Below are 20366 nucleotides of genomic sequence, written 5' to 3' on the forward strand. Positions count from 1 at the left end.
TAAATCAGGTGTTTTTTGATTTTCAAAGTAGCATATAAGTTACATCAAACAAAGTAGTATCAGACAATTACTACCTCGCCCCAACCCACCGCACTTAAGGAATTTTTCATCATTTTTCATCAAGGAAGTCTTCATCATCTTTTATATAATAACACAATAACATTGTGGACTTCATATTGTGATGTTATTATATGGTGAGATTCTACAGTGGACAATGGATGAAATTTCACAGATTTTTTGTTGTTCTTGGTGAAATTTCACTGATATGAACTAAATTAAATTGATATATGAAATTATTAATTGGTCATATTAGTAATCTACATTAACCGTTTGTGTGTGTGTGTGTGTGTGTGTGTGTGTTTTAATGTGTATATATACCCTGCTATGTTAGAATTGTATAGGTTTTAATGGAAACATCCTGTCTTTCTTTTTTAGCCTTGCAGCATGCTGGGAGACACATGGAGGACAGTATTGTGGCGTCATACTCAGCTCTTCTGCTTGGGTGTTTATGTCAGGAGAGTCCGGTGAGCATCACTTCTATCATACTTTAGTTGCTCCAGAGAGCAGCTAGTTGGCTATTTAGTTGGTTAGTTTTGTTCCAAAACAGCTATTTGGTTCTATGCATTTTTGTGATTTTAGAGACCCCTATAGTTGAATAGATAGTTCACCCAAAAAAATTAAAATTCTGTTAGTAATTACTCACCCTTGTGTTATTTGTTCATCGTTAGTACACAAATGAAGATATTTTTGATGAAATCTGAGAGCTTCCTGACCCTACATAGACAGCAATACAACTGACACAATCTAGGCCCAGATCATTGAATAAAGTTATTTTTGTTTTCTTTGTCAAGTCAAGTCACCTTTATTTATATAGCGCTTTTAACAATACAGATTGTGTCAAAGCAACTGCACAGTATTTAAACAGCACCATAGTGTGTAAGTAACGCATTATTGTTCATCAATGAATTCAGTGATATCATCGTCCAGTTCAGTTCAAATAGTATACGATATCGCTGGAAAGTGTCCCCAACTAAGCAAGCCAGAGGCGACAACGGCAAGGAAGCAAAACTCCACAGGTGACAGAAATGGAGAAAAAAACCTTGGGAGAAACCAGGCTCAGTCGGGGGACCAGTTCTCCTCTGGCCAGACGAAACCAGCAGTTTGTACCAATGTCCGATTGTAGAGAACTCATCAGGCTTTAGTGATGATCTCTGGTCTCTGGAGCTCATCTGGTTGACATCCATGGCTATTGAAGTCATCTCCAGGTGGTGATCCATGATCTGAGCTGGGTACGGACTGGGTCCGGGGGACTGCAGTGATCATCTGATCCAGATTCAGGCTGGGTCTGGTGGCTACGGTGACCTCGGAATAAGAATGAAACAGACTAATATTAGCGTAGATGCCATTCTTTTTACGATGCAACAAGTGCATCAGATAGAGCTAGATAAGATAAGAAAAGTCTTTGAACACAGTAGCTTCATAAAATTAAGGTTGAACCACTAATGTCACATGGACTATTTCAACAATGTCCTTACTGCCTTTCTGGGCCTTGAACGTGGTAGTTGCATTACTGTCTAGCTTTTGGATTTCATCAAAAATACCTTAATTTGTGTTCCAAAGATAAAGATCTTATGGGTTTGGAATGACATGAGGGTGAGTAATTAATGACAGAATTTGTATTTTTGAGTCCCTTCAAGTTAGTGGATATACAAGTATTTATGTAGCTTTGGCTGTGTGAATGTGTCTCAGTTTTGTACATTTGGCCACTGCAGTTTTTCAGCATTTTCTTTGAGAACTGCTCTCAGTCGGATTGCATGAAGGTTCTGAGTGAAGCCTTTTTTCGGGTCCACTCACAAATTCTCAGTTGAAGTCTGGACTCTGACTCTTGGCTGCTTGAGGGTATTAATGTTGTTTTTAAGCCATTCCTCTAGCCTTGGCTTCATGCCTGGGTTTATTGTCTTGCTGGGAAACAAATCTTCTCCCATGTTGCTGGTGTCTTGCAAGTTTTCCTTTAGAATTTCCCGCTCTTGCTGCATTCTTTGGACCCTTGTACGCCTTCGAGGGCCTGATGCAAGAAGCATCTCTATGGCACGATGCTGTCACCACCATAATCCACCGTGAGGATGGTGTGTTTCTGATGATACTCAGTGTGTAGCTTACACAAAACATTACGTGCAGTCTGATGGCCAAAAACTTGATTTTGATCTCACTAGACTAGAGAGTCTTTTCCAGCTGGATTCAGAGTCTCCCACATGCTTTCTGGAAAACTCTTGCTGAGATGTCATATGACATTTTTAACAGTGTCTTTCTCTGTACCCCTTTTCCATGAAGCTGTGAGTGCTGAAGCACCTGGGTAACAGTTCTCTCGCATCTCTTCTACTGAGGCTTGTAGCTCCCTCAGGGTCGTCATGGGTAGATTTACAGCTGTGCCGATACTTTTTCTATTTCTTACTTGATCTAACAGTACTCCCAGGGTTATTCAATGATTTGGAAATCTTCTTGTATCCATCCCCTGCCTTGTGCTTTTCAATTACCTTTTCACAGAGTTGCTTGGAGTGTTCCTTTTATCTTCATGGTGTGTGTTCTGCCACAATAATGGAGAAAAAGGTTCACCAGACGTTGAACCTTGCAGATAGAGGTGTATTTATACTATAATCAGCTGAACCCTACACACACTTGATCATACCACTGATAATGTAGGTTTTGTCATTAAAGGTTATAGATGCATTTAAAATAACACATATTTTATATATTTTTAATAGGATTTGGTCAATTTGTTCTGAAAGATCTATTTTGAATTTTGACATTTTCTTCTCTTGATCAGTGACAAAAAAGCCAAATTAAGAAATGAAGTCTGTTGTTAAACAGCAATAATGTAAAATATTATTAGAATTTTAATGAACTGCTGTTTATTTAAATTTATTTTAAAATGTAATTTATTCCTGTAATGGAAAAGATGATGTATTAAGGATCACCAAAGTGTTAAAAATGTACACTACTGTTTGGGCTCAGTACTTTTTTTAAATTTTATTTCTTTATTTATTTTTGTGTGTATTGGAAATAAATGAATGCTTTTATTTAGCAAAGATACATTCAATTGATCAAAAGTGGCAGTAAAGACATTTGTAACATTACAAAAAATCTATTTCAGGTAAATTGTTAATTTGAACTTTCTGTTTAGAGAAACCTGAAAAAAATGCGTTCATGTATCCACAAAAATATTAATCAGAACAACTGTTTTTCACTGTTCAACACTGATAATAGTAAGAATTGTTTCTTGAGCTCCAAAGCAGGATAATAATAATTATTTCTGAAGGACCATGTGATACTTGAATATACAGTCAGGTCCATATATATTTGGACACTGACACACTTTTCTTAATTTTGGCTCTGTATGCCACTAGAATAGTTTTAAAATGATACAATCAAGATGAAATTGAAGTGCAGACTTTAAGCTTTAATTCAAGGGGTTGAACTAAATATAACATAAAATGCTAAGAAATTACAACCATTTTTAGGGGCTCAAAAGTAATTGGACAAATATATATAATCATAAATAAAATGTTCATTTTTATTATTTTGTTGAGAATCCTTTGCAGGCAATGACTGTCTTAAGTCTGGAACTCATGAGCCGCGTTTCCACTGTCGGGCCAAAAGCGGGCGTACTAGTGCGTGCCAGGGCCAGTCACGTTTCCACTGTCACTTCAGAGGCCTGATCGTGCCTCGTCGGTGCTTCCTCAGGGCCAATGGCCCGGGTTTTTCGGCCCGACGAAAACCTTGGGCCAAAGCGGGCCAGCTGGGGCTTGAGGCGTGGTCAAAGTGATAGGCGGAGCGTGTCTGCGGTAAGATGCGCATTTCGCTGTATTACTAATACAGGGTTCTTCTAAGCATTTGGGCCAAGGACAATATACAACGCCAGTTTGACGGCGTCTGCAGAAACGAAGACGTGATAAAATACATTGTTGCTGAACTTGCAAAGCTAAATAGAGAGGGTGCTCGCTGCAGAGCCATATGGGAGGAGCTGGAGCTCCAGCTCCCCCTCGCTGGTAATGGGTGGAGATAGACACCTAACCACACTCTAACCCTACCCCTTACCCTATCCCTAACCTTAACTCCACCCATTTGTTCACTCAAAGGTGGAGCTGGACATCAAGAGAGGTGGAGCTGGAGGCTATTTGGCTCTGCAGTGAGCAGTACTTGGCTAAATATCCAGCGCACCACATTGCAAGTTCGAGACAAGTTGAAGAAATTGCGGGCACAGTACAAAGCCATAAAAATGCACAATGGACAAAGCGATGCCCAGAGAAGACACTTATATTAGGCAGATATTGATATGGAAATGCAGTTTTGATGGGCACATTACTTAAATGATTATCTGATGGGGCACCTTTTGTGTCCTCTGTAAATCAGGTCCTATTCAGTAATCGTTACACTATTAACTGTTGTTACAGACAACTATGTGATGAAAACATTTAAATGCATGTCTGATTAGTATCTACTCTTATTTAAATTTGGACAAATGCAAATAAGATCCTATAAAAATGAGATCTGATGTATAAGTTTATTTAGATTGTCCAAAAAACCCCACAAAAACTCACCAACACACCTTGATAACATGTTAACATAAACTGTACCTGTATCTGTACCTAAATAAAGGCATAAAAAATATACTAGAAGTACAACTGTGTAGTTATTTTTTGCAGTAGTGTGTAGATAATATGCAACATTTCGTTTGATGTAATACCAAGTTAGACGAAAGATTTGTGTGTAGGTCATAAAAGCAAAGCTTCTTTTCAAGTGATTTATTAATGTAATATATTACAAATATTGCTGCTGCATAAACAACTGTTGCAGAGCACTACTTGCATCAGAACAGACATCACCAACATTACAAGGCGTTTCTGCATTCGCTGTATCCGGCTTCCACGTCGCTGTATTGTTCTTTTTCGCCTTGCAGCTAACATAAGCTTTCGGCGTAAACGCCGCTGAGCCTCCGTCTTCGCATCTTGGTTTCGCTGCCTCATCTTCCACCAAGAAAACACCGAAAGGAGCAAACAAACAGCCGCTTCTGCTCTTTCCATTTTGTTCGTTCAATGATCACTCTATGGTGACATACTTTCAATCTCCCCGCTGAAAGGGGAGGGGTTTCATGACGTTTGATCCAAGGAGGTGTGTAAAGGGAGGGCTTTAGGTTTGCGCAGCGAGGCTACTGGCTCGATAGTCGACAGTGGAAACGCTTACTTTTGGCCTTGGTGCTTGCGACTCGAGGCCATTGGCCCTGCCCGGCACGCTCTTAGCACCGGCTCGCACTGGCCCGACAGTGGAAAAGCGGCTATGGACATCACCATAGACTGGGTTTCCTCCTTTGTGGTGCTTTGCCAGGCCTTTACTGCAGCTGACTTCAGTTGTTGTTGGTTTGTGGGTCTTTCTGCCTTTAGTTTTGTCTTCAGCAAGTGAAATGCATGCACAATCAATTTGAAATCAGAAGATTGACTTGGCCATTGCAGAATATTCCACTTTTTTATCTTTAAAAACTTCTGGGTTGCTTTTGCTGTATGTTTTAGGTCATCGTCCATTTGTACTATGAAGAACCGCCCAAACAACTTTGCTCCATTTAACTGAATCTGGGCAGACAGTATATCTCTATACACTTCCGAATTCTTCCGGCTGCTTCTGTCTTCTGTCACATCATCACTAAACATTCTATTTTGCTCTGGTGAATTCTTCTCTTGATTGTAGACTTTGACAGTGACATGCCTACCTCCTGGAGAGTATTCTTCACTTGGCTGGATGTTGTAAAATGTTTTATTACCATGGAGAGGATCATCCAATCACCCACCATACTGTCGTCTTTTGTGAACATCCAGGCATTTTATGTTGCTGAGCTCACCAGTGTGTTCTTTTTCTTCTCAGAATTCACTGAACTGTTGATTTGGCCACTCCTAATGTTCCTGTTATCTCTCTGATGCATTTCTTTTGTTTTAGAAGCCTAACAATTGCTTGTTTTACTTGCATGCAGAGCTCCTTTGACTGCATGATGGGTTCAGAGCAACAGCTACCAAATGCAAATGGCACACTTAGAATCAGCTCCAACCCTTTTACCTGGTTAATTGATGTAGAAAAAATGAAGGAACAACCCACAACTGTCCATGAAACAGCTTTTGAGTCAACTGTCCAATTACTTATAGTCCCTTGAAAAAGAGGGGAGGTACATATTAAAGAGCTGTAATTCCTTAACCATTCTACCAATTTGATGAGACTGCCCTAAAAATTAAAGCTCAGAGTGTGCACTTTAAGCCCATATTCATTGTATAACTGTAACTTGAATATGTTTTGGTCAACAGCTAAAATAATAAAAATCGTGTCAGTGTCCAAATATATATGGACCTGACTGTATTTTAAAATGGAATTTATTCCTGTGATCAAAGCTAAATTACTCCAGTCTTCAGTGTCACATGATCCTTCAAAAATCATTTTAATATGCTGATTTGCTGTTCAAGAAGCATTTTTTTTATTATTATTATCAATATTTAAAACAGTTGATTTTTTTTTTTCAGGATTCTTTTTGTTGAATAGAAGATCCAAAGATCAGCATTGCTTTTGTAACATTATACCTTATACCATTCGTACGCTTTGAGTCTACATTCTAAAATATTTAAATAGAAAACAGGTATTTTAAATGGTAAAAATATTTCAGAATTTTACTGTTTTTGTTGTACTTCGGATCAAATGAATGCAGGCTTGGTGAGCAAAAGAGACTTCTTTAAAAAACATTAAAAATCTTACTGTTCAAAAACTTTTGACAGATAGTGTACATATTAAAACAAAAATCTTACCATTCCCAACTTTTGAGTGAATTGAATACTTAAAAGTTGATTACTGACTGTTTGTTAATATATTTAATTCAACTATTTAATAAAAGGTCAGTTTAAATGTATTTAATTGTGTTTAAATAAAATATACCCTTTCTCTCTGTTTCTCAGATGAATGTGAAAACCGTACGGGAAAACCTTCCCAAGGGAGATTTCTCTATCATGGCGGAAATGCTGAAGAAATTCCTTAATTTCATGAACCTGACGGTAAGTACAACCAATGATATCAAACATTTTGCACCTTGCAAGTGTTCCATAATTTTACAAACCGATAGAAATAACCAAAATTTGGAAATGGTAAAATATAATTAATTTTAATGCAATTTCTGTAGTATAGGTATATTTGTAGCAATAGCCAAAAATACATTGTATGGGTCAAAATTATTGCTTTTTCTTTTATGCCAAAAATCATTAGGATATTAAGTAAAGATCATGTTCCATGAAGACATTTTGTAAATTTCCTATCATAAATATATTAAAGCGTATTTTTTGATTTGTAATATGCATTGCTAAGAACTTAATTTGGACAACTTTAAAGGCGATTTTCTCAATATTGTGATTTTTTTTTCACACTCTCAGATTCCAGATTTTGAGTTGTATCTTAGCCAAATATTGTCCTATCCTAACAAACCATACATAAATAAACCATATTTATTTAGCGTTCAGATAATGTGTAAATCTTAATTTAAACAAATTAACCCTTACAACTGGTTTTGTGGTTCAGGGTCACATATTACTTGATTGCATGTGGATGCTAACATGGCATCTAAATATGGTTTTAGCGGTCCAAAAACAAAAAAGGCAACTAAATGTGGTTTCACTGGTCCAATCAGAGTGTGTCTTGGCTGTTTTTTCACCTGGCTTTTAATGGCTATTAAATTGTGATCTGTGGCCAGTTGAGTAAACTGCTTAGACTAGTTTAAAAGCTTAACCTAAGCTTAACCTATTTTTTTTTCTGTAAGACTGGTTATACATTTTTAAAGTCAGTTACATAAAAACTTACATAAAAATGATCTAATTTGACTGAAAAGTAAGACTGATAACCATTTGGTTAACTGCTAGTTGCAATGTTATGCCAGCTGTAGGAGGGCCATTGATGTTCTACAACGTGTGGCTGGCCAGTGACATTTAAATCAGTTTTTAACTTCTCTTTGTTCTTTCCCGTTGTCAGTGTTCTGTTGGAACCACAGGACAGAAATCTATCTCACGGGTGATTGATTATTTGGAGCACTGTTAGCAGAGGTGTCGCAGTTCCCCTTCTTCCATGGGATAAATCTGGACCTGGCAAACGTGCCTTAGGCCCTTCAGGACAAGAGGCAGCAGATCCGGCGGTAAAGGTGGTTAAGCATCGCTACGGTCACGTCACTCGAGTGGCTCGCTGCAGAGACTTTCATGTTTGTTTTTTTGTTGTTGTTTTTTTCCTCTCCTTTTTGCTTGTTTTTACATTGTGTCTTTTTCAAATGCTGTCTCTTTCTCTCACGCTCACACACTCTGTGTGTTTGCATAATATTTGGTTTTTGAAGCACTGATCCTCCTGTAAAACAAAAACTAAGCTGTTTTGAAACAAAAGAATGATTTAAGCTAGTTGTCCTTTTTGTAGTGTAAAGATTTACACTAAATCTAGTAACTTATTGAGAATTCAAACACTGAGGGCTGAGGCTTTGTTCATACTGCGCGCAAATCCACTTCGCTTTTCAAAGTTTTACGACTGACTGTTTACACATGATGTTTGTTCAGACTGAGCAGTGTGTTTGCTATATTTACATTAGCACAGATGATCCTGAGAGAATTTCTTACACAGTGAGTTGTAGAAACTGGAAACTTTGCCTCTGCTCATGAACAAAAGCATAAAGAGGCATTTTACGCATTCTGGAATATATACATTTTGTGGTCTGTATGAATTGTTTTTAAAGGAGTACAAGAACAAGAATTTACAGATAATGTATGTGTAATGTGTAATGTCGTAAAGAAATGGTGTTTTTTTTTTTTTTTTTTTTTGAGGAAAACATTTCAGGATTTCTCTCCTATAACTCTGGGCACTTCTATGGTGCCCAGAGTTTGAACTTCCAAAATGCAGTTTAAATGCAGCTTCAAAGGGCTCTAAATGATCCCAGCCGAGGAAGAAGGGTCTTATCTAGCAAAACGATTGGTTATTTTCCAAAAACGTTTACAACTTATATGCTTTTTAATCTCAAACAGTCGTTTTGCAGAGCTAGACATGATGAGCGTTTGAGGTTAAAAAGAATATATATTGTATTTTTTAGAAAATAACCCATCGTTTTGCTAGATAAGACCCTTTTTTCCTCAGCTGTGATCGTTTAGAGCCCGTTGAAGCTGCATTTTGGAAGTTCAAACTCAGGGCACCATAGAAGTCCATTATATGGAGAGAAATCCTGAAATGTTTTACTCAAAAAACATAATTTCCTTACGACTGAAGAAAGAAAGACAAGGGGGTGAGTACATTATCTGTAAATTTGTTCTGAAAGTGAACTACTCCTTTAAGTGTTCTTGAAAGAAGTCTCTTAGGCTCACTGAGGCTGCATTTATTTGATCAAAAATACAGTAAATACAGTAATTCAAAATATGTTTTCTGTTTGCATACAGCAAAAAAAGTTGTCATTACTTCAGTCTTTAGCGTCACATGACTTTGTCATGAAATCATACTTTCGAACCGGAGTGTGACAGACAAAACTTTTTGATTAGATCTGAGTAGATGAGTCCCTAAAAAGTGAAAAACGTTTTTGCTGCCAGTCTGAAGAAAGCCTAAGATGCCTAACGAACCAAAGACAAAGACCTTGCAAATAGTAAAAACAAACAAACATTCATTAATTAAGATGGTTTTTAAGAACCGTGGAATCCTATAGTCTTAAAGGGTGTTTTATGATCATGTCTCAATCATTGTTTCTTCTATATACTGAAACCAAGCTATTATGTTTGATTTCTTTTAAAACTACACTAAGCAATTTTTAATGATTTTATCTGGATACCTAGGGATGAATTGTAGGGATTTTCATTGCTTCTTTGATCATCCACTGGCTTCTGTAGTGTTAATTTTTCTCTGTGTGAAGAACCACCATGTTACCCTTGATTTAAGAAAAAAAAAAAGTAAAAAAAAAAAAAAAATAGTTTGATTTTTAATGTTTCCTTAATTAGTTTTATTTAGTGTGCTGTGTGAGCTCCATTTTAATGTTAAAAAAGACAGCACTTGAAAATAGTTTTAACATTTTGAGTGACTCCATCAAAATCCTCATCTTTTGTTAATTTAATTATACTTTTAATATAATGGAACAATTGAAATCTATTGTTTTATAATCTTATGAATTGTTTTCTTTACCTTTTGATGTGATTCAGGAAAACTTTTTAAATTATGTTTCAAGCATTTTTATCCTGTGTATGTCTGCAGAATGGCTGGAAGCTGCTGAAAGTTCTTATAAAAAAAAACAAAAACAAAAAAAAACAGACAAAACAGTGCATCCTTCAGACTAAACTAAGCAAAAGTGTCCTCTATTCCTTTCAGATCTTTGCTGAAGCAGAGCCATATTGAGTAAAGCTTGTTCTATTTTGTAAAACTGAAGCAAGTTTTACCATAAGTTAATTTACAGATTTGAATTTTGATTTGTTTCTTTAATTGTAAATATTTCTGTACATATTTGATGTTAGACTGCTAGACTACTTTCACCAAATTTACTTTATTTTATACTTTTCCCCTTTATTGCATAATTTTAGATAAAGTTAAAAGTACAATTACAAGAAATATATAAATATTATAAATATATATATATATATATATTAAAGGAAACAATTTGTACCATTTTCCAAGATGTTGTCTTTGGTTACAATGTAAATAATTTTATCTTGAATAAATACTTGCTACTTTCAGTACTTGTTGACTGTTTTATAACATCCTCTGTGTGAAAGACTTCTTGAAATCAAAATGTAGCTTTAAGTCAATATTTGTTGTCTTTGAAGCCTCAATATCCACCTTTTTCCTTTACACGGAAGTAAGCCTATGGGTGAGACATCCAGTTTATTATCCGCTATAGGGAAATTATGAGAAGAATAACAACGTGCAGTAAAAGACAAATCTGTTTCCACTACAAACCAGTTTGTTCATAATTAATATAATACATGAAAATATGGTAAGACACAGCAATTTGCAATATCAAGCTGCAAAATGAGCTGTTTTGGTACGGCTAAAAATAGCTGGACGCGAATAAGACCAGAAGCCAGAGCCATAAAATATACGAAAAATAAGGTGGATGGTTCTTCTATATAGATTTTTTCAATCAAACACTGTCCAGAATATGAATACCACCTGCAGCCTTCAAGGACTTTGTTACTTTTTATAATATATAGGACACTTTTTAAAATATTTTTTCTGAATTTGAGTATTTCCTGCATGACAGGAGTCTTTTCTTCTTTAAAAATCTAATTTTTAAAGTCTCATGCTGGGACTATTCACGACAACAGCGATAAATGGCCAAAAAGAAATGTCATTCACAAATGAAAAGCAAAAACTCTTTTAACAGAAGGTCGTCAGCTTGAGATCTCTGCGTGAATTTTGTCTTTAATGTGCTCAAGGTCTGCGTATTAATATGCGCTGTGAGCCTCCATATATATTGTGACAGCTCGACTTGGAAGGACAGAATTTTATTACACTTAGAAAATTCAGTTGAAGTCAAAATTACAGAAAGTTCAAACGCTCACTGATGCTTTAGAAGGAAACATGATGTGGTAAACTTTTGAACAGAATGAAGATGTGTACATGTTTTTTTTTAAATTTAGTACTGCCCTTCAGAAGTTATGGAAGATGTTTCTCAGAAGACAAAAGAAGTTAAATTTACCCTGATCATCAAATTCAAAAAGTTTTCACCCTCCTGGCTCTTAATGCATCGTGTTTTCGTTTAATGCATCAGTGAGCGTTTGAACCTTCTGTAATAGTTGCATATGAGTTCCTCATTTGTCCTCAGTGTGAAAAGATAGATTTCAAAATCATACAGTCATTGTTGGAAAGGGTTCAAATACACAAAATTGCTGAAAAAACAAAGAATTTGTGGGACGTAAAGGATTTTTCTGAAGAACTGCAGGCCGTTTAACTGTTCAGGATAAACAAGGGACTCATGAACAACTAGGACTAAATAAAAAGAAGAAAAAAACAGCTGTGCATCATTTAGGTAACAGCACAGAATCAAGAATCAAGTGTATGTAAACTTTTGAACATGGTAATTTTTATAAATGTAACTATTATTTTCATATTTTGGACTACATGTAAATGTCTTTTATGTGAAATATCCTATTCAGTATATAAAAAATAACATCAATTTTGTATAATTCGTCGTATTTTGGTAAAATAATCAGGGTTGCCAGATTTTCACAACAAACCCCTGTCGAAGGGGAGCCCCCAGAAAAATTGCGTTCTGGGGGTAAAATATACGTTTTGTGGTGGGGTTCCTCTGGTAAAAGTAGCATTCCAGGGGCTAAATATTATGTTATTGGGGTCACTTCAACAGTATAAAAGTAGCATAATTCTGCGGGAAAACCACAGACTTGGCAACACTGAAAATAATTAACATTGCTGATCCTTCAAGGTGTTTGTAAACTTTTGACTTCAATTGCATATGAATATTTTTTGTCCCAAAGCACATCTGTGTGAAACAGATTTTCACTGCTTGTGTCACGATGCATGTTTGTCAAACAGCAGTCTGTTTCACCGCTTAGTTTTGTCATGTTGTATTTTGACAGTTTCCACAGCTGGTTTCCAGAAGAGGGCACTATGGCTCAGGTTCATGTCCTTTTCAGAATTAGTTTTTTTTCTTTTCTTTCCAAGGGCTCTTTGCTAAACTGCTGATGGCTGATATACTCACCATGAAGAACTTTTTAAATCACGCTGTTTGACTACAATAGCGACAGTGATTTACGCTGTTCCTACTCCTCTGATGGGTTTTACGATGAACAAACACCATAAAAGTAGTTTACTTAAGAAGCTAGACCTCCTCCATCCAATTTGAGACATTTGTTGGTGTTAAAAATCGAGAGCTGTCTCCTCCTGGCAGTGCTGTGGAGTTCAGGGCTCCTGAACCTGAGATTCATCTGAGTTCTGATAAAACTCTCTCCTGCACTCAAGAATACTTTCTTTTCCTTCCACATCGCTGTGCAGAACGGAGAGGTTGAGGTTACAGCGTGACACTCAGCAGCAGGGCCGGTTTGGATCAGACATTGTTCTGGGAGGCCAGAGGCTTGTTCTGCCCTGGTTCTCACTGGAGGGTCACTTACTCTAGGGTTCAACAGTATAAATTCTCCCAGGCGCTGTTTGTTCTCGCCGTGAATTTAAACAGCTCTGCGGGGTGTCGTTCCTGCGTTTTCGTGTCATAGCTTGTATGACTTGTATGGATTTTTCAGAGCTCTGCCTGGCAGATAGTCTTGTGAAATTGTATTTTGTAGGGTGATGCCATGCCAGGTAAAGTAGGGGTAGTTAAGGCTGGAGTGTCACAGTCCTTTAAGATTCAATATCCAACTGACTGGCCTAGTAGAAATGAAAATGAAAATTCTGTCTCACCCTCATGTTGTTCCAAACCTGCAAGACTTTCGTTCATCTTCAAAACACAAATTAAGATATTTTTGATGAAATCTGAGAGCTCTCTGACCCTGCATAGACAGAAATGCAACTACCATGTTCAAGGCCCAGAAAGGTAGTAAAGACTTTGTTCAAGCTACGAGAAAACTTTTTGTGCACAAAGAAAACAAAGATGTAGCTGCAAGCAGTGATTACCAGGGTTCAAGCACTTTACATAGACATTACATATTACTTAGCAAGCCTGTAACCACCTAAATCAATGATTAAAAATACGTTTTTGGCAAATCTTGGTCATTTACCAACGAAATATGTTTTTTTTTTTTTTACATTTATGACTGTTATAGCACCAGCTGTGGTCCAATCTCCCCAAAACTTTGCATACTATCACCAGTCGCATGTGCTCATCAGATTTTGTGGAGTTTTCGTTTAGGCTTTATAGGCTTTTGGGTATATTTGGACAGGCCCCTTTTCTAAACAACCCCGTTATAGGTTCCCAAAGGGTAAATTTCAACTTTTTTTTTTTTGATAATATTATTTACCTGCAGTGTTTTTTGTTTTTTTTTTCAGAGGACAAGTACTAGTTCACAAAAGTAGTTTTTTTTTTTTTTTGCATTTACAGCAGTGGCTCTAAATGCAAAGTCTTTCTGAAAGAGGAGAGAGAAGTGCATATGTGTGAAAAACCGTGCAATATTCAATTGCTTCTGCCCTTAAAAATGCAAAATCACCACCCAGCGGCCAATTCCTTTCAAATTTCTCACAGACCTTTGAGGCCGTGAGTCAAACAGGCCCACAGAGTTTTGTTCTGATCGACCTCTGTTAAGCTTGTCTAATAGGAGATCAAAGTTCAGCTCCCTATGGCGTCCATATTTTTTGAGATACACAAATGTCCTTACGCTTGTGGCACTTTGGACGCAGACCGTGCATACAGATTTTCACGTCAATAGGATAATGGCTGCAAAGTTATGGCCGCATTTATGTTTTTTCTCTCTTATAGTGCCACAAAGTCGCCAAGCTCTACGACTTTTCCATGTGACCTCAGATACCCATTGTGAGTTTGGCAAAGATATCTCATTCCATTCAAAAGTTAAAGACATTTTAGTAAATACCCCTTTCAAACATTTTGGCATCCCAGCTTCTTTTGAAAACTATTGATATTCACTCTCCAGAGAATCTTCCTGCACTGGTTTGGTTCAGATCGGGTGAAAACCTAGGAGAAGTTTGCAAAAGTAGGTCTTTCAAAAAAAAACAACAAAAAAAAAAAAAACGCCTGTGACAGACATTTAAGGAGTTATGAGCCATTTCATACTTTTGATCACTGTAGTGCCCCCGTCAGGCCGATTGGGGCAAGCCTTGGTGATGTTGTAGAGTATTAGATGGTGGGAGTACTACCATCCCTTGTGTGGAGATTGCTGATCCTTGGCCACAATTACAATATAATTTCTAAATATAATAATAAATACAGCTGTAAGCAGCGATTACCAGGGTTCGCTTTAAAGGGATAGTTCGAGCATTTAAGACATGAAGTTGTATGCAATCCTTATCGTCACTATAGTGTATACACACTTACCCACACTGTGTTCACCCCCCTGGTCAGAGTTCTGGCCGCTGGAAGTTTTTCAAGAAAGTAGTCACGGTTAGTTTCCGGGGCCTCAAAACTGTGCGTTTTTACGTGAAAAAAATATATGCGTTTCAAAGTTTGATTAATTTACATCACAAAAAACACTCCTGACAAAAATCATACCTCAGTTTTAATCGGCACTATATTCTTTCCGTTTCCATCAATCCGCGCTGCTGTCAGTTCGCACGTTCCGATCAGCTGTTGATAGCGCGACTCGCTGACAACATGTCTGACTACGAAACTTCTGATGATGAAACCAATTTTAGCACAATGTCAGATGGAACAGACGATATATATATTTTTATATTAGACCTCGTTTCACGTAATTTCCACAGGAGTCGAAACATCAGATTATTTACTGTACAGTTTAGACATGGGATCTCCAGTCCTCGTGAGCTACTGTCTTGCTGGTTTTAGTTTTTCTCTGATGCAACACACCTGACTCAAATCAACGGGTAATTAGCAGGCTTGTACAGAATGGCTGTATCCGAAATCGCCCCCTATACCCTCAAATAGGGCACTATTTGAGGGGACAGCCATTTTAAGTGGTGTTCGAAACCATAGTGGACGTTCTCGAGTGCACTCATTCAATCCCACAATGCACCGCAAAAACGAGTGTACAACCGATGTACGCTCAATAGCTAGAGATAACCCATAATGCACTGTGAGAGTCGCGCGCCGACTGAATTCCCGCGTCTCTCCAGACGATGGCGCCCGCAGCTGAATCATCCATCTGTTCATTTTACAACGCGCTCGTCCACTGCGTAATGCAGCGTACAACACAGGTACAAATTTGTTGTAAATTGATTATTAAATTGTTTAACCAAGGTTTATACATAAACTCCTTGACATAGTTCAAGATAAATCCTTTAATCTTACTACTCGAACTGTCCGTTTTAAATGATTGTTAAACAGTATAGCAATACTATGCAAAAGTGGCAGTCCTTCCGGTGCACTTAGTGTCCGAATTCACTCACTCGTTTTCATTCACTCCTTCAAGTGAACTGTACGAGTGGACTAATGTAGGGAATAGTGAATAGGGTATAGGGGGCGATTTCGGATACAGCCAATGTCTCATTTGAGAAAGGTGTCCTGTCATAGGAAAACATTGAGCTGCAGGAATGTAGCTCACGATGACCGGAGTTGGAGATACCTGGTTTAGACCTACCTGTATGTGACTTCAAGCACACTTATAAACACGATGATACCGACACACGTTCCGCATAGTTACAGAGAATAACAAATATAACAAAGCATCATATTTTGTTGTGTTATATAGATTCAATTAAATTCATTAGTTATGACATTTGCCGATTTTCTCACCACATAGACAGTCGATTATTGTCGATGCTATCACTGCCCCGGTTAGAATATTCTCAGTGTAACGTTAGCCTAAAAACCGACGTTAGCTTCAAAATAAACCTGTCGTATGCGACATAAAGTTAGTAAATAGAGCTTACCCGTGGTACTGGTACAGCAGAACTCTTTAAAATCCGTTTTTTGATTTTTCCTCCTTGGTTGGGGATGTAATCGTCTTCGCTGAAGTGAGCACTGCACACACGAAAATCCTTGATACTGGATATTTTAGCTCCCGCAGAGTAGCCTATGGCAACCAGCCAAAGCTGTCTCATAACTATATCAGAAACAGGAAAACGATGGAATCTGAACGGCGATCCCTGCACATTCTTGTGGTCACAACCTGGGAATTTACAAGTTCGCACCATTGTTAATTTTCTACTTTTTACGTCGTTGTCATTCGAGTGTGTAATGGAACAGCTGATCGGAACGTGCGAACTGACAGCAGCGCGGATTGATGGAAACTGAAAGAAAATAGTGCCGATTAAAACTGAGGTATGATTTTTGTCAGGAGTGTTTTTTGTGATGTAAATTAATCAAGCTTTGAAACGCATATATTTTTTTCACGTAAAAACGCACAGTTTTGAGGCCCCGGAAACTAACCGTGACTACTTTCTTGAAAAACTTCCAGCGGCCAGAACTCTGACCAGGGAGGTGAACGCAGTGTGGGTCAGTGTGTATACACTATAGTGACGATAAGGATTGCATACAACTTCATGTCTTAAATGCTCGAACTATCCCTTTAAGACATTTAAGCACATATGAAAAAAGACATAATGTAGCAAGCCTTTTTTTTTTTTTTGGAGATGCACCGATTGCAATTTTCTTGGCATGGGCCTATACAGAAATATTTTCTTTAATTAAATTTATTTTATAACAAAATAATTTTTTAAACATTACAGGATCTTCTTACAACAAAATAACTTTAACAACAAAATAAAGTACCTTGTGCCTTTGAAAAAGGTATAAAATTAGTTCCTGTAACTAACATAGTATATAGTTATACTAGCAAAAATCTTTTCCTCAATGTTTTTTTTATTTTATAATAAAATAAATGTATAAACATTACAGCATCTTCTCATATTAAAATAACTTTAACAAAATAAAGTGCTCTGAGCCTTGAAAACATTTGAAATAAAATATAAGTAACAAAGCAGGCATACAAAAATCTACTTTTCTTCAATTAATTTTATATGATTTTTTTTTAAAACATTAATTACAGGATCATCTCACAACAATAACTGTAATAACAAAAAGTGCACTGTGTCTTCAAACAGGTATAAATACCAATGCTAGTTAATAGCAATAGCATTAATAGCAAATTTTTCTTGATAAAGAGAAGCATTTCTGCCTTGTCACCAGTCAATCCAGTGGTACTACACTTCGGAACATTCATTCACATATTTGCGCTACGCCACCGCATACAGCGTCTTCACACACAGATGAAACTTACTAGAGAGGTGGGTCCGTGTACGTTTTATTCATTTCATTTTCAATTTGAAACGAAATAAGCAGAAATAAGAAAACGGCTCATTTATTCGTTTTTTCATTTGTTCACAAAACGAAAAAACAAGTTTTCGGCTCGATTTTTCGTTTTTTTGATTCACGGGTAGAAAACGGATAAACGACTTCAAAATTCGTTTTTCACATGTGGGCGGTCGCCAGACGCCCCTTTACGCCGATTGGTCAACCGAATCTGGACCGGTGACACCATCCATTGTTCGTTCAACAAAATAAAAGACTATTATTTATTTATTTTCATTCTTTTGCAGTCTTTAAAACATCAAACATACAAGTACAATAACATTAATTACATCAAAATATAATACAATATAACTAAACAGGGGCGTAGCAACCGGGGGGGACGGGGGGGACATGTCCCCCGCACTTTTTTTGACCTAGCACCAATATTTCCGCCATTGTTCTCTGATTTGTTACTTAGATTTGAGTGAACTAACATTTAGCCAATCACAGCGCAAATCTCTTGGGTGTCCTCAAATTGCCACTTTGGTGCTGTAAAATGCCCATTGTTCTTCTATTTAGAATTTATTATACTGTATGAACATCACCATACTGTCCCCCCCACTTTTAAATTGGCTGCTACGCCCCTGTCAGGGGGTGATGGTTATGATTTAATGTAATCATTGCTTGACCTGAATAATTGAATTCAATTTAGAGTCAAATCTCCAAGTTATTGTTCATTAAAGGAACTGTAACTCAGAGATAAGTTTCTAATAGAGTTCAGTCAAATAATTGTTGTAAATAATTAGTCCCATGTGTCCACAACAAACAATTCTCTCCATCTTTCTTTAAAATATATTTTGGAAGAATTTCTCACAAGTCAAAACTTGATTGTTTAGACACACACAGACATCAAGAACCAGCGTATGAATCTCAACAACGGTGACAAATGACATATTCAGATAAACAGATCAACGCTGAACATCACAAAACAAGTTATCAAAAAGTCACATAAAAACAACAAGAACAAATGAAAATAGCAAGAATAACATAAATTATGAAGACAATTCAGCCCATAATTTATTCATGCCGCAATGCATGATGGGAATCATGGATAAGTTCTGATTGGCTACAACATGCATTTTCCTATTGGTCACCATTGTTGTGATTCTCATACTGATTCTTCATGTTTGTGTGTCTTAATAAAACTTTTTTTTTTTTTTTTTTACATATCTGTCTGACTATAGATGTCTCAAACATAGAGTTAATGTAATCACTGATAAAACCCATAGTCTATTAACTCACAAAGATTTCTTGAAACCATGATTGCCTTTAGTCTGGCTGTTATAACACTGCTACAGCATCCGAACAAAATCTCATTTTAAAAACGTTAAGCTCAAGACCCCAACTAATGCATACACTGACCACTGTAATGGTTTCTTAAAAAATGTGATTTTCACCTTTGGTGAATATGCTTGTTAACATCAGGTGTCTCCAATAATGATCAATCATCACTTAATTAATTACTAATTATCTCATTAAATTTTAACCATTAATTCAAGTTAAAAATTAGTCTTTAGATCATGTTTAGTGAATGTCATCTGTTCATGTTAAATGAACACAAATATTTCAAGCTGGTTTAACATAATTCAAATGCGTGGAAATGTGTGTCATAATTATATTAAGTTACACCAACGATTTTTTTTTTTTTTGAGTGTAAAAAATGTACTAATTTGGTGATCCAGTGTAAATATAATCCAGTATAAAATGACAGTTTTTTTTTTTTTAAACTCTAATATTTTATTTCCCTGGGATAAATAAAATGTTCCTGTGGCTATATACCTACATATTTTTTCTTATTTAACAAAAGTTCACTTTGCACTCTTGTGCTCCTGCCTCCGCAATGGTCCTGTCAATCATCTCGCTGTTGCTCCTGATGTATTTGAAGCAGACGATTGTCTGTTGTCCCGCTGAACTACCTTGATATTATTTCTATAAAAATTATTTCTATATAATATTTTAATAAAAAAATGACTGTGGGGCAGTAATTTAATCGTTAAATGTCCGAACACCGTGAAAAGCGACTTTTTAAAGCGTTTTTTTTTTTTTTTTATCTAGCTGATATCAACATTTAACTTAACCATCAAGGCTGTGCACACTTATAGTAACTTAAATCCTGGCGAAATGAAACGTTCATGTGGCAGTAACAAATTACATACAGTGCAGTAAAAAATTAAATTCTCCACCCTCGGTACCTTACGTAAATTTGCATTACAGTATTTGCACTTATCATCGCTTGTCCAAACTGAACATGTCTAAAAGAAAAGTTATGACTGCTGTGCATTTACACACTTGACTGAACACTGATCTGTTCTTCTTTGCGCTGTCTGTACCGCAGATACTCAGATTTAAAATCATTCAGCAAAATAAAACATGCTGGATGCAGATTAGTATTTGTGAAATAAATATTTGTGAAACGAGTTAG

At 36.6% G+C, this 20366-nt stretch overlaps 1 protein-coding gene across 1 annotated transcript in view; it reads left to right on the forward strand.

Annotated features, from left to right (window-relative positions):
* wapla (WAPL cohesin release factor a) overlaps positions 1 to 10683 on the forward strand; it is a 35221-nt gene extending 24538 nt beyond the window's left edge. The window contains exons 18-20 of the mRNA XM_073827047.1: positions 436 to 524; positions 6984 to 7079; positions 8044 to 10683. Of these exons, the coding sequence (XP_073683148.1) occupies positions 436 to 524; positions 6984 to 7079; positions 8044 to 8109 (251 nt within the window). The 3' untranslated portion in view covers positions 8110 to 10683. The remainder of the gene's footprint in view (positions 1 to 435; positions 525 to 6983; positions 7080 to 8043) is intronic.
* Positions 10684 to 20366: the final 9683 nt, after the last annotated feature.

The sequence above is a fragment of the Garra rufa genome, chromosome 21 (assembly GCF_049309525.1).
Source record: "Garra rufa chromosome 21, GarRuf1.0, whole genome shotgun sequence".
Lineage (NCBI taxonomy): Eukaryota > Metazoa > Chordata > Actinopteri > Cypriniformes > Cyprinidae > Garra > Garra rufa.